At 49.0% G+C, this 15,494-nt stretch overlaps 1 protein-coding gene across 3 annotated transcripts in view; it reads left to right on the top strand.

The window, feature by feature from the left end:
• The window catches only part of LOC142575088 (monocarboxylate transporter 9-like), a 218,223-nt gene that overhangs the window by 109,219 nt on the left and 93,510 nt on the right, over positions 1-15,494 (top strand). For all 3 annotated transcript variants that reach the window (XM_075684071.1, XM_075684070.1, XM_075684073.1), the window contains 2 exons: positions 5,220-5,400; positions 13,084-13,227. In XM_075684071.1, the coding sequence (XP_075540186.1) occupies positions 5,220-5,400; positions 13,084-13,227 (325 nt within the window). The remainder of the gene's footprint in view (positions 1-5,219; positions 5,401-13,083; positions 13,228-15,494) is intronic.

Here is a 15,494-nt window from a genome sequence, read left to right as displayed (position 1 = left end):
CCAGCTGTACAAGAAGACTACGACGAACGCACGAGCAGTGGAACGAGTTCACATCACCTTCTGTACGCATTTTCCAGCATGAGCCGTTTAAGGGTTTCACCTTAAAAACGAATATTTATTTTCGACGTTTCGGCCTGGCTCCGGCCTTCATCGAGAGTACGATTGCGAGCACCTCAGAGCTCAATTCAGACATCACATCTGCAAGGGTGAAGCATATAAAGAAAACGTAGCCTAAACAAAGAACAAGAGCAACATTCTTCTGGTAGCGGTGACCCTTCCCATGCTCTATGCTAACACGTGACCCCTCTTCCCTGAATTCCAGTGGCTACGTTTTTCCACCTTATATTTCATGCGCTCCTCCCTTGTGGACGCTGCTTATTGCACGCGTGTTGGTATTCATGATGCCGTACGTTTTAAAGCGAAGCATTCTTTGCCTCTGCCTTGGTCTTTCCCACTTCTGCTGTTGCTGTCTGGCGCACGACTTTGAGGAATGGTTAAGAGGGTGTATATACATCGAAGGTACATGGAAGAAAAGAAAAGAGACGCGAGAAACTTGTTTGGACCACACCGCGTCAAATGTACCCAATGCCCTCGGGAGCTTCCTGGGCGTCCCCACATTATTCTTTTGACAGCTGAAATTATCCGGTACCCCCCGCAAGCGCTTACCTTCTACCAACGTGCAAGTCCACAGGCAAGCTACATAGAATGGAAGAGAGGAGGGGTAGAGGGGCAAGGGAATGGGTGGAACCGACGCAGTCGCGAAACGACTGAATAGCAGCCTTGCCTCTCTTCGCTCGCAGTTCGCATACAAATACAACGGAGGAGGGGGGGTCGTAGGGAAAAGCTGGTGTGAGAAGGCAAGAAAGCGCTGGATAAACTTAAGTTCAAGCTACGCAACGGTGCATTTCTGCAATTTCTGAAAAATAAAACCGTGCAACTATGTCTAGCGGACAACTTAGGCAGGGCGTGCAGACACGCTCGTGCACTTAGCTTTAGGGACACGTTAAAGAAACTACGGTGTCAAAATTCATCTGGAGTCCACCACCACGGCCTGCCTCGTATTCCCATAGTGGTTTTGGCACATACAGACCCATAATCCAATTCAAATAATTGCCTTTGCCGCGATGCGTTGTGCCATGTGAGGCAATGACAACGCTCAACCCTCTCAGATGTTGTAAAGTATGGCGCCTCCCTTTGTGTTTTGTGTACTACGCAGTCAAGCAGCAGTGGTGCACGCTGGGTAACGCTTAATATCAACTCACCACTCTCGTGTTGTATATAACGTTGACGAAATTAAACGTTCGCCGTCAACGTCACCGGTAATTATCGTCAATCAAATCAAGCAGCACAGAAAGCATCGCTTACATCGATTCCCACAGTGCGTGGGATCTGCATCATTTTTTTATACGCTTCACCCTTACAAAGAAAATGTATGATTTGACCACTTGCAGAAGTACAACCGCGCATGCGCCAAAACCAGCCGAGGCGGCGCGTTGTGAGCGCCATCGCCGTGGTTGGAAAACAAACTGCGCAGCTCGGGCAGCCCTCTGTGGTGTTACGTTCCCCACGAACGTGACATATGCCGGACAACTGCGTCGCTATCGGTTGCACGAGCTATTATTATGGAAATGTAAATAGTAGTTTATTCAGATTTCCATCCGCGACGGTTAATGCGGAGAGAAGTTTGCGGACGGCAGCGGTGAAGCGGTTGAACCCGGACGGAAGGCCGTGGCAGACAACAGTGCATTCTAGGATCTTTGGTCCGTACAGGCGACTTCCATTCTCTTGTCATCTCCTGCCAGTTCAGCAACGCTGAGCAGAAGGCCAGCGACGTGCTGGCAGGTCTCACTGAGGCTGCAAATTACAAATGCAGTTTTTCTTCGCACACGTCACTGAGTCAATCTGAGCATATGCGAGTAAGATTTAGTGCAAAGTGAAAAACGGCACAAACAGGTACGGCCAATCTATGTACTTCGTGTCATTTGTGAGTCTGTGCTCGTCTTCCGTACGCGTCAGTTGTTGCACTCTCTTCCACCATGACTTCGAACCAACTCGCCCATATATCTGCCGTGATATGAGAATTCGCGCGTGAACGGGAGCGAACTGGCCTGCGAAAGCATGCGCTGCCCATATTTAAGCGAATAAAACGTATAAAATAGGTTGACGTATGCCTTGAGGCTTTAGCGTCCGCAACAACACCCTGAATAACGTGCCGCGTACATATAGCGCATGGGAAATTCGGGATACAGTTTGTTACGCTACAAGCATGCAACACAGCAATCTGGCAAAACAGTACGAGACAAATACCATATTTGCACCCTAGTTCGTGTACATCTACTGTACCATGCAACAACTAAGATTTCGGGGAATGCGACAGGCACAAAGTGCTCACCCGGCCACATATTCACAGTGCGCTCCGGTAATGTCGCCGATGGCTTTTGTGAACCATGCTGTAACCACGTAGATGCCCGACTTCATCGATGGCGCGCACGTAGCTCGTATGACGCCAAGCGCAGGGTCCACGGTGTTTACGTTACGTTTTACCTTCTTAACGTAGCCTTCTTTTAAAGCCCATCCGCGGCGTGCCTGACAAACAGACGAAGTCTTGCACGCAGATAAACCCACGCTTTCTCGCTTGTTATCTGACACTCTGAGAAGTCAGTTGTGCATCCCGTTTGCAAAAAACGGCGAGGGTTCAAGTTCTCTTGAATCATATTTAAGGCAGGTCATATGCAACAACCAGAGAACGTCGACGCTTTGAACGTGAAAGAAGCTCTGCAAACACAACGTCGCCACTCTATGCCGCCGTACCAAAGCCAAGCTGGAGCGTGGATGTTTTCCAACCAAGCAGCGGGGCACAAGCTTCCTGTTTTGCACGCTAGGTGGCTCTCCGACTTCTGCAAAAATGGTGTCTCCAAACCACGGAGCAAGAAACATTTAGGAGAGGAAACTCCGTTGTTTGCGGCGACCAGAAAAGGTCACAAGCCCGCGGAGCCGTTATCGTGCTGGCGGCGCCTGGCGGCCTGGAAAGAAATTACCGCCGTTGAGAGCGTGCCGGTGCCCGGGCGCTGCATTTTTTTTTCGCCGCGGCTTCTACGACGCGCCGCATGGCGCCGTCACTGTATATGGCCCCGTAGGCGCATACAACAATTTTGACACTGTGTGGTCGCCCGCGCTCGCTCGCGCTGACGGGAGTTTCACCTCCTAAATGTCTTACTCCGTGCTCCAAACGCACTCTTGATGAAGGCTAGACGCCGGGCGGAAAGTCGAAATTCAATTTTTGCGATAGAAATTACATGGATACTCCAAGCGCATTTTTGCCGTGGCCGCGATGTTCCTTATCAAGTTCAGGGCGATAACACCGCGCGCCGTGTGTTGTACGTGCGAGTGAAAGCGAGCGAGGAAAACCGACGATCGGGGCTCATTTTCGCGCGTGCAAGGGAGGAAAGTGGGGAGGAAACACGCCGTCTTCCGTCACGCATGGCGCCCGGGAAAGATAATCGGGGAGGGGCGGTATTGTACCCCGGCAGAAACCGGGCATTGTGCGGCCGCGCGCGCCGTGTCTTGAAAGCGATCTGCGTTGGGCTCGAGTTTAGCTTCTTCGACGGCTCTCACCTTTGTGCGCGCTGCGTTCTCACCGCTCAGTTTGTGTTGAAGTCGCTGCAAGGTAACACCACTCACTACTGCTGCCGCGCTTTCTTGACAGCGAGTATCCACTGCCTTCTGGTGTGATGTGTTCATGTTTGCCTGTGACACCATGCTTGTTAATTTAGACAGTAAGCGAATGTTTACATAGGCGTATCTACCAGGGCGGGGGGAAGGAGGGTACTTGCCCCTCCATAGTGAATCGTGGGGTGTCAAGGTATGTCATCCCCGCCCCACTTTTGAAAGAGGGCATTTTTAGGCTGCGTGCGGGATAGTTGAACAAATCTACAGCTGAAGCTAAATTCCGTTTCTTAATAGAGTGACCACATAAGTACACCGCTTTTCTTTGCTACGCATCCCCTGCTCGGACAGTGAGGATTGTCTCTTGTGAATTCTCGGGGCGCCCTGTGGCGTACGACCCGCGGGATTCACCAGATGCGGAGAACGCCTGGCGCTGAACAGTTGCCGTTCTAACAAATGTCAGATTGCGCAACCTATATCATGCCCAATTTTTGGGACTGGTATATGTGTACTCGCGAACACAATCAAATTGCTACAATTAGTCTGCGGACGAGGGTGAGGTCCGGATAAAGTATTATAATCAGCCGCGCGCAACGGCTCGCGTGCCTTATGGCATAAAGTCGTTGGATTATCAAGTGCTGAAATTATCTAATCTCTCTGCAGAGATAGCCTACATAGCGTTGCAGTCTCAGTATCTTATCACCAACAAAAACCAAATCAACCTTCCTACAGGTATGCCTGTCGAATTTCATTTTGTAATCACGACTTACCGCATATATTGTTATGTTGTCGCACGTGGTGACGCGTGACTTGGAGAATTATTGAAGGCGACATCTGTTATTTGTGTGGTCTATTGCTTGAATTGACGAATTAATGTTTAGAAAAATAATGAGACACACAAACGGAATGTCTTCGTGTTTTTCGTTTTACTTCGCACCGAAGCAACAGAGGCGTGGTTCCGCTTCATCTGCTTGTTCCCACAGTCATACAGTCACATGCCCAGGTTCCGAAACTATGCCATTTTCTACCGTGTTCTATCGCGTGATCATGCTCTGCGATCCGCTTGTTCTGCCTCAGTATTCGTGTGGCGCTGAATTATACCGTTAGTCACGTGTCCTGAGACAATCGCAACAGCTCGCGCGCAACGCCGTCGGCCGAAGTGCGCACCATCGCAGAAAAAAAAAAAAAGCGAGGCGAAAAAAAAATGAAGGCGGTGCCCGTGGCGTATGCGTCACGCGGTCCTCGAGGTCCGGTAAAGAACGCAAGAAAGGAATTTCGCTTGCGGACGCTAGACGGGGCGCGTGGAGAGAGTGTCTCCCTTGGCAGTGGACGTCGCCTACTGAAATCATGGGTTCGCGGCACTCACATATTTCTATCTCGGCTATTAATGAGCAGATTTGAAAAAAAAAAAAAACTGCGGCAGAACGCTCCCTAGAGGACTTCCAGCGTATAACCAAAATTTTCTGTGGGGCCTGGTGAGGGGCTCTTTAAAAATATTGGATAGAATTGGGGAAGAATATACGTGGTGCTTTAGCTGAGCCACGATTTTGCAGAGGGAGGAGGAGAACGGCCAGTGGCTGATCGCCTTCTCGTGCGCCTGGATGAACTTCTTCCACCGTGGACTGATCCGAGGCACGGCCGTCGTCTACGTGCAGCTCATCCAGACATTCGGCATCACGCGGGAAGAGGCCGCTCTGCCCCTCAGCCTCGTCTCCGTCATCGGGGGATGCTCGAGTGAGTTGCAGTAGCGATACTCGCAGTAAAATGTTGCACGCTGTAAGGCTATCCTAACACACGCAAAGACACAAACCCTGCTTTGAGCTGTTAACTGCTGTAGCAGCACTATTTGCTTAACACAAACACGCTTCCAAACAAACCTCTAAGGCGCTCGTGTGTAGGATAAAAGCAGTTCGGCTTACGCGAATACCCGCTAGGACACATTGCAGAGAAATCAGTGCCCTTCCACTCCGTGAACTGGGACGACCAGTGACGCTGCGTGTGTGGGCCCCTGTATGACAAACTGCACCTCCACCGCGTGTCTTCCCGGCATTGCCCTATCATCGGGAGCGGTCCACGTATGCGGAGTGCCTAACGCCTGCTTCACCTCCGCCAAGGGTCGGCCCGCCATGGCACTATCTTCGGGACCGGCCCACGTATGGGGAGTGCTTAACGCCTGCTTCACCTCCGCTGTGGGTCGGTCCAGCATTGCACTATCTTCGTGATCGGACCACGTATGTGAAGTGGTTAACACCAGCTTGACCTCCGCGGCGGGTCGGGTCGATATTGCACTATATCCGAGGTAGGCCCACGTATGGAGAGTTTTTGCATAGGACACGAAAATTTCCATCGAGGGTAGAGGTATACAGATTCGCTGTAAAACCAGCGTCTTCCAGTGCCTGCCAGTGTGAAACCAGAGCATTTTTTGACACTGTATCGCACTTAGGACGTTGGCGCTCGCTGGGAGTCACTGGGACTCCAGTCATTACACTGGGTAAGAGCTCGGTCCCCCTGGACGAGACGTTGCTGCTTTTACTGCTGTGACGCTGGGGCGTACTGGTTCGGGCTGTACGCGCGCTGGTTCTCGCTGCAGTTCAATGGCTCGCACTAGAAGGTGCACTGGTTGCGTTTGTGCCGCACTGGTTTCAGTATGCAAGGAGGATAGGCGCTGCTGAATATTAAATGCTTTATACAATTTCATCGCTTTATATTAGGCTCTGGTCCTAAATAGCGCTATATATAGCGGTCATAAAAGTCTATTTCGAGTCGCAGGTTGCAATAAAGGTGCGTGAGTTGCCCTGTTTATACATGCATATTTCACACTGAAGAGCACTTTCGTTCTTTTTTTTTGCAATTTCCTTTTGACTGTGCAGATAGTTACATTCTTGAACGACACCAGGCAAATGCAGAGGATGCCTCGTTTTTTAGTAGTTTGTACGTAACCGAAGACTACGAGTAGTCGCCGTTGTCGAAGTGACACTAAACCCAGAAGTCGTTCAGACGCGTTCGAACGGACCCCTAGTTCGAAGCCTACCACTGATTAGCCAGCCACGTACGCCCCAACTACACATACCCAGTACGTTGCTCTACCTCAGCCACAAGACCCCGTCAAGTTCAATGGCTTCGAAGGTATTGCCGAATGGTTGAGGATGTATGAGCGCGTCAGCAAGGTGAGCAGGTGGGACCCGGCCATAATGCTGGCCAATGTCGTGTTCTACCTCGACGAAACACCGCGAACGTGGTTTTACACACACGAGGAAGATCTAACCAGCTGGGACTTCTTCAAAGAAAAGCTGCCCGACGTTTTTGGTAATTCGACCGGACAACAACCAGCTGCCAAGCAACAACTCGCCACGCGTGTCCAAACTGCTACCGAGTCGTATGTCTCCTATATTCGGGACGTCCTAGCCCTCTGTCATAAGATCGACACGTCCATGCCAGAGGCGGACAAGATTGGACACATTATCAAAGGCATTGCGGACGACGCATTCAACCTTCTGGTCTTCAGAAACTTATCGACTGTGACTTAACTTAAACTTAACTTAAACTTAATGACAGCGCCGGTGCCCGTTGGAGAGCGGTTGGGAAGGAGAAAAAAGAACTATAGAGCTCGCTATCGCGCTCTTGTGTTCGCCGCCAACGTTTTCGTGAAAATATTACGGTTACAGAAGCTACAGTTGTCAGTAAGCCTGAGAAGCTGTCAGAGACCTTTGAATGATATCGCGTTACTCTTATAGGCGAAGCAAAAGCATCCTCAAAATTTTTCCAGCGGCCGTTTGAAGTCCGTTTTAGTAGGAGCGGCATGCTTAGCTCGGTTGCTTGTAACACCATCGAGGTGACGCTCGCCTCCGCGCGTCCAAGACAGCGGCGGTGCCCGTTGGAGAGTGGTTGGGAAGGAGAAAAAAGAACCATAGAGCTCGCTATCGCGCTCTTGTGTTCGCCGCCAGCGTTTTCGTGAAAATATTACGGTTACAGAAGCTACAGTTGCAGTAAGCCTGAGAAGCTGTCAGAGACCTTTGAATGATCTGGGCGACAAATTGAAGGGCGCCCACTGCGAACTACATGATGGACGCGATCGTTTAAGTTGGCGCAGCGGTAGGTTGCTACATCTGCAAGCAGCTGTGTCGTCGAGGCAGCAGCAGCCGCCGCCATGTGTCGTAAGCAGCGGCGGCAGGTGAGTTCGGGCGCCGGTGCCCCAGCCGCATTCCATCTTTCGAAACGGCACGCAGATGCACCTGCGAACGCCTATCCTCCTCACGCCCTGCGCTGGCTCTCATTGGTCGCCTCCTCCTTTGCCGTCGCTTCTCTTCAGAGAGCACCTTCCAAGGTCTGCCCATGTTATCGGTGGATCAAACACTGATCCCGCCGGTGCACGTCGCGTCTCCCAAGTAGGAGCGCACGTCAGAGCATAGGTCATTGCCAGGCGCAGCCAATCGTCCACGCGAGCTACCAGCTTCCTTTAAGAACCTCCTTTAGCTGTTGTCTCTCTATGAATCGCCTAGCCTTCCCTCCCCTTCCCTTTGCATAAAATCAAGGTTTCGACGAAAATTCTACTGGTCAGGCATTGAAGAGAGAAAGGTTTGCAGTCACTGGCCAAGTCAAACGCATAGCTGCGCCGAGATTTGAGCGGCCGCCGGGCACGGCTAGAACTCAAGATTAAACAGCTCCGCTGTTCGAATCATTTCTAAAGTTATGGACAGCCAATGCCTAGAGAATGAATATGTTGTTTGAATCTTCACCTCGCTACAAATTGCTTTGTGTGCGTTTTTCACCCTGAAAAGAACCTGCAGACTTCAGTGACCCCTTCTTCAAAGTCTTTTATTAACGAAAATAAAGTTCTTGTAATAATTTACAGCATTTATTAGGGATGGAAACATCGTCACTTGCCCGCATAGGTGTTAAATATATACAGGGTGTCCCAATGAACTATCATGCACTCAGATTAAACATAAAGAGCAATTCCGTTACTCGAAGAAAACCTAGTGCATATTGTGTCCGGTACAGTGGAGTCGCTGCCAGTGATTTTTTCATTACTGAGATTTAATTAGGTAATCGCAATTAATTATCCAACTCGAGAGGTACTATCGTAATTATCAAAATTTCAATGAAGCATTTTAGGCACAGCCAAGGGACATCTAATTGCGGTATTTTCAGCGGCCTACTAATTGCGCACTAACTTTTTTCGAACTGAAAAATGCACTGCGCGAAATAATAAACATACAGGTGACTGCGCTCCCACTCGCATCCTAAAACAGCGCCCTCGAACAAGCTCCCTCGGAATTAGCCAGAACGAAGTAAAGAAAAACTTCGTAATCGAGCTAATTCCTTATCGGCCGCGGCCCGGCTGAAGTAACGCGTCGCATTTGGTGTTGCTTGGCGACAAGCTGGGATACCTGTTCTGTTAGCGTGGACGTAGAGAAATAAATTCAACAAGAGGGGACACTCGGCGAAAACTCGCAACAGGAAACACGTCACGCCTAGTGTTAATCACATACGTTAGTTGACGTGAGCATCGGAAAAAATGAATGTGAAATGAACTTACAGACAACGCTTTATTTCTTTTTATTCTTTCCCGCTAGAGCTAAACAATTTTGCGTATAAATGAACTTCGCGACCTATTTTTCTTGAGTCACCTCGCAACAAGCTAGCGGCACGCGAGGCGCGATATACGATTCGCCATGCGATGTCATGCGCCAGGCGTGCCACCGAAGCGAGCGAGGCCGGCTGCGCATGTGAAGTTCGCCATGGCGACCCGTCTCTTTTTTCGATGTAGCCCGTTTGTTGGGCTCCCGGCGTTTTCTTAAGCTGATTCTGCATTTCGACACTGCACCATTGCACTATTGGACTACGGCAAGGTGGGAAATTTTCTGCGACGCATTTCAAGCAAACTTATAGTTACGGCACAGAACCGAGACTAGTCGCGCAGTTAGCGAAAAACAGCTCGGCCGTTCTGTCGCAGTTAATTTGAGATAACGACTGGGAAATGTTTGCGACGCTTTCTATGAGCGCCCCAACATTATTGTAACTTATTTCGGTAGTCTTTGGGCACGCCTGCCGCACCCGGCTATGTGACACAGTTAGCGAAATGCAACTCGACGGTGGTGACGGTTTCGCGTGCACTGAATCTTACTGGGACAAGTTCGTGACGCTTTCCCTGATCCCCAACATTTTTGTATCCCTGACTCCAAGCATTATTACAGCTTAGCTGTCTATGGCTACTCTGCGGAAAAATCGTGGCGGCGAACGGAACACACCTTGCGTCAAAGGCAACTTTCTCGCGAATGCTCTGTAGCTCTCAATCTAATGTAGGTATTTTGGAAAAATTTATGCTGAAATTGGGGCCGCTATGTCAACTTTAACATTACGCCGAGTTTCATTTACTTGTCTTAATTAGTTGGTTCACAGTGAAGTATCAGAACTATCACAAACCAAATCATACTGGAATTCGTCTCTAAGACCAGTCTATCATGACGCCGAGTTTCATTTGCTTGTCTTAATTAGTTAGTTCACAGTGAAGTTGTAAACGTTACAGAATTCCCGTCTGCTGTCAATGCATGACCGTCTACAGATGGAGCCTGGTTGCAGAAAATGGCTGTAACTCTTGTTTTATCGGAACTATCCCAAAACAAATCATACTGAAAATGGTCGCTAAGTCTATCATTACGCCGAGTTTGATTCGTTTGTCCTAATTGGTTAGTCGACAGTGAAGTTGTGAACGTTAGAGAATTCACGTCTGCTGTGAATATATGGCCGTCTACGCACGGTGTACTGTTACAGGAAACGTCTGTAATTCTTGTTTTATCGAAACTGTCTAGAAACAAATTATATGACAATCAGCCGCTAAGACGTCTTTCACATGCTGTGTTTCATCTACTTTTCTTAATTACGTAGTTCACAAGAAAGCTGTAAACCTTATGTGGTTCCCCTCTGCTGTCAATAGATGACCTTCTAGGGGAGGGAAACGGGCAGCCCCATGTTTGTCCGCTCGAATAAAACTAGTCCTTTCAAGTTTCATTAAGTTAATTAACTGGGAAGTATGCTCAATTGCAAATTACGAACGAACGTGTTTTGTTTCGAGCACTTCCTTGGACTTCGCCCCGGTCAACGCATATCGCCGCTCGCGTCGAGGCTCGGTTGAACGGCCACCTGCGTCTAAACGGCCGTCCCTCGCAGCTGCGTCAACACCTGCGTCTTTGGAGCGGCGTCGTAAAAGCCCTTAGGCGGTAGCGCTGTGTATGTATGACGTAGTGCGTGACGTAGTGCGCGCCTGATATTTCTGTGTATTTCGCATCAGTGACCTATATAATTATATGTATAGTTACATACCAACAAAACTCTATGCAAACATAATTTCTGCCAGTATAGCAGCTTTGCTGGTCAACCACCTTCACCGGGTGGAACTGCTCCTCCCTACTCTATGCGCGCGAAATATGCCGATCAGTGGCCGTATGCAACGGCAGCCTAGAGGCATCCGTATAGCCATATTGTCCCCGTCGTTTGGGGCCACGAAAATCTGTTGTTCATAACGCGTGGTCATAATATTTGCATTGCTCTCAGATGGCGTTTGTATTTGTGTTTTGATCAATAATTTCTTTAAGTACACGTTCACTTCAGAATAATGTTCGTTGAACATTACAAACCTCCTACGACTTTTTGAACTTTTTACGGCTGCTTTCGTATCGTAATGAATATTGCTGACTTATCACGTAATCAGATGCTATGACAACGGTGGCTTTTTAATATATAAACCAAAATGCGTGCCAGGCGACGCTCTAGAAGTTTCCTCACACGGTGCGGGCAAGCAGCGAATTGAACACGAGGTGGCAGCGCGGGCGCTTGCGTCGCGCAAACGACTACCACTGGCGCGCGCTACGCTATCGGCGATATTCGTCCGCTTCTCAGCCAGCCGAGTCGGGCTGAGTCGTTTGCGTTTCATTTGATAGGAATAACGGGGCGTAGAACGTTCGTTCATCAACACACGTGTGTGCTGTCACAAGGTGGATAAGAAGCACTCTGGCGCCAATGCACGATGACTCATTCCGTTTCTTGGGGACACACAGGCTGGCAGATGAAGTGGCCTACGGCTTGCACGCAGCAGACGGACGGAATCGAGAAACGCTTTTTGGCCAAATAAACGCCCGCTTTGAGCTAGCTGCTTTATTTTACTGAGGAGGAAAAATGTTTTGCTTCATGAAGAACGCTAGGTTTGTTGCTCCAATTTCAGCTAGGCTAAGGTCAAGTTTGCGTCACGTTACCAAAGCAAATCGGGGGCGTCAGAGCCCTTTCTTTTGTGTTCAGTGCCTACGTCACGCCTTGAATAAAATGGCAAAATGTCCAGAATAGAGGCTCACTACGACTCCGAGATTCGTTTCGAAGGCAGAAAACGTCACGTTAAACTAAGTAGACTGTTCGATGCCCCAAAACAACTACTTGCAACAGCTCGCGGGCGCACTTGGTGCAGTATACCACACAGCATTCAATCAAGCCATCATTGCAGTGAAATCCGACAGTTCATTGCTAATTCCACTGAAAAATGGCGGTGCACTGCGCAAACATAGGTGGAGCCCGACCATCGTGTTACCCTCGTGGAATACTGCAATTGTCTACGGATGCTCGTGGCGCATTCACGCCAAGCTGTCCCACTGGAGGCGCGGGTTTACATGTACAGCAAGGACGCGAGCTGCGTTCAGCTAGAAAAACGACCAAGTGGATGCACCCTCAATCACCTCGGTGGCGCACATCAAAGTTAGTGTATAAACTATACACTATAAGTACACGTCCGTTTTTGTTGACCTGCTGTGTGTATGTTCTTGTCTGACCAGTAGACCTTAACGTTATCTAGTTTTCCCTGACTAACGCCGGCGGTTTCTATACCATCTCGGGCACCACTAATCGCACCAGCGTCGTGAGACGCCTGGTCCGTTCTTGCTTTCCAGCAGCGCCGAGTGCTACTTCGCGCCCGCATGTCGCCCCCGCGTGCCTTGAGAAAACCTTCCGAGAAGCCTAGACAAAGCAATAAACAATTGCTGCGGCCGTCAATGCTTCGCATCGTTTATTTGCACCGCACGTCATACCGCACTCTCGTCATAAGGAAACGTTGCTGATAATTTGAGTCTCCGAAATCTTTTTTCAATGTGGCTATTTTAATGAAGCGTGCCCAATTTCTAGCGGCACTGGAATTTCCGGCGGTGCGCGTCGTTCGCACTCAGTTGCTTGATGGCAGCGCCTGCTTCCTTTCACTCTCCGAGTCCTGAGCTTTTCTTGGGCTATGATTTGCCTCAAGCACTGCCCATCAGTGTATTGTTCTTCGTATGTGCCTGTTTGCTTGCATCCACATATGGCAATTACTCCTTCAGTCAGCAAGCCCACGCCGATAGTTCCCACGAGGAGCGGTGTTGATATAATTTGCGTTCACTGCAGGTCTCTCGGTGGGGCTATTGACACACTACCTGAATGACCGCATCCTGGTGGTCTTGGCGACGCTCACCTCGGCCACGGGTTTGGTGCTCTGCTACACGGCCACCAGCATGTTGCAGATCAACTTCTACTACAGCATCAGCCAAGGTGGGCGTTCGATTGCAGAGCTGGCAGTTCGGGCAAACAACCTCCAGGAATGGAACAGCATTGCTTCTATCCTTTCTCTAAACACAAAAAGCTCAGTGAAAGCAGCGAATGCAGCTATTTACAGGGTGTCCCAGTTAACTTGGACCAAGATTTTAAAATACCCCAGAGCTCTAGAGAAAGCGTATTTGTTGTAGGTGCCCTACAACATTTTACTTAATATGTTTGCGATTCAAGCAATACTTAAAATGTTAACTAATTTAAAGGAATTAAAAAATCAATACTTCGGTATGAAAAATATACTGGCTGTAGGTACATACGACTGCCGCTACTAAGCAGTCGGTACGATTTCTCTAGAGCTCTTGGGTTTTTCAAAAATCTTGGTCCAGTTTAACTGGGACACCCTGCATAGTGTAATTAGCAAGTGCGCCGAAATTCTTTTATTGAGCGCCCTAACACTAGGTTAAAGATAGGCCATAACTTCCTATATGTACTGAAAGGTGGTTGTCAGCCAGGTTTACTGGCACGAGGGACGTTCGGAAAGTAAGTTTCTTCATTATATTAAAGAGAAGGTGGTCCACCAGGCAAAGCAAAGCATCGCCATAGGAATCCACGCCCGGTGCTGGTGGAGCGGAGGACACATGCGCGGAGCGCTGAAGAAGAGGGAGCATAGCTGCAGGCCGGCACGCGCGAGGTTATTCGAATCACGATGGCAGAAAGACGTGTGCCGATGACGTCATCGCCAATTGAAGTGCGATCCGAATGGGCACCTGTTCCTGGCATTGAAAGCCGCCGTCTCGGCACGTCACTTCTAAAGCAATGCTGAGGTGGAGCAGGCTGTGCGACAATTCTTTGCATCGCAGGGCGCTGAGCTTTACCAGAGCGGTTTCTTCAAACTGATTGCATGCAATGACAAATGTCTCAATGTCGGTAGCGACTATGCGGCAAAATAGTGCAAGGTGCATAGTTCATGACACCACGGTGTGTTTCTTTCTTTTTGTTGACAATAATGTTTCGGTTTTAAATGAAATGACGAAGCCTACTTTCGGAACGTCCCTCGTACGATGGCATAACATCGCAAACAGCACAGGAAAGAAACAAAAAAACTTGTGTGATGCTTAAGTTTCTCCTTTAAGAGTGGAACGCGATGGCATTCAAATATTCCTGACTGGTTCTCGCTCATACCTGCTACAGCAACTTGTGTAACCGCAATATTTATCGGGAAACAATGTCGGCGAACGCTAGGCACGAAAGCGGCGTTCTGCTAGAAACGCGGCCTCTAGCGTGGCCGACCCCGAAGGTAGTGCACAGCCGTGTCAATAATGTTACATCATTTTCAGGTTTCTGTTATTGTTTTGCACTTTAAATATTTAAGTCTCAGATGATTTAACATAAAAGACATGTGCGGTCGGTGTTTTGTTTTACAACACTTCTTTTTGGGCTGCTTTCTCAAAATTCCGGTGAATAAGGTTGTAAAGAATGTAAGACAAGGTATGAGCAACTTTAGTGATAGAATGGTGTCGCATTATAACCCACAAATAATTAATGTCATACAGCATCTATATATGCCCAAATATATACGGAAATTTTCGCTCAGGGACAACTCCATCGGCGCCGGATTGTCTGCGTCACGACGCCCTTAATGCTATCACGTTAAAATAACGAGGGAACAGATGGACAGTGCACGCGTCCTGTGTTCGATTATTTAGCGTGAGCTGCTTACTCAGAGGCGTTTGCGTAATTACCTCCTTAACCACATCTTCTGGCGCTTCACATAACTGGTGTCATAAAGAGACCCTTCGTGTTTCCGTGAGTGTTGTTTTTCTCAAAAAAGAAAGATATACAAAGGCAACAGTTTGAGGATTACGCTGGTACCGAAAATTCACCCAGCAGCAAAGTAGAATACGGCCGGTTGCAGCGATATTAGCTCCGTCTGTCTACGCTGTGTCTTTTGTGCGCTTAAGGGCCGAACGTAGAATGCCAGCATTGCCAAATTTACATTCTTTCATATATTGAATTGGATTCTGGGGTTTTACGTGCCAAAACCACGATTTAATTATGAGGCATGCCGAAGTAGGGGATTCCCGAATAAATTTCAGCCTCAGGGGATTGTCAGTGTTCCCCCAGCGCACGGGGCTCGGGCGCTTTCCCACTTCCCCCCACGCAAATGCGACCGCCGCGGCGGAGCTTCGATCTCGCGACCTGGTGCTCGGCAGCGCAACACCATAAGACACCGCACGGGTATTCTTTGAAATACGAGCTCTGTCTGG

Source organism: Dermacentor variabilis, chromosome 3 (genome assembly GCF_050947875.1).
Source record: "Dermacentor variabilis isolate Ectoservices chromosome 3, ASM5094787v1, whole genome shotgun sequence".
Taxonomy (NCBI): Eukaryota; Metazoa; Arthropoda; class Arachnida; order Ixodida; family Ixodidae; genus Dermacentor; species Dermacentor variabilis.
Note: the sequence above shows the minus strand (reverse complement) of the source record. Positions and strands in the feature narration are given on the sequence as shown.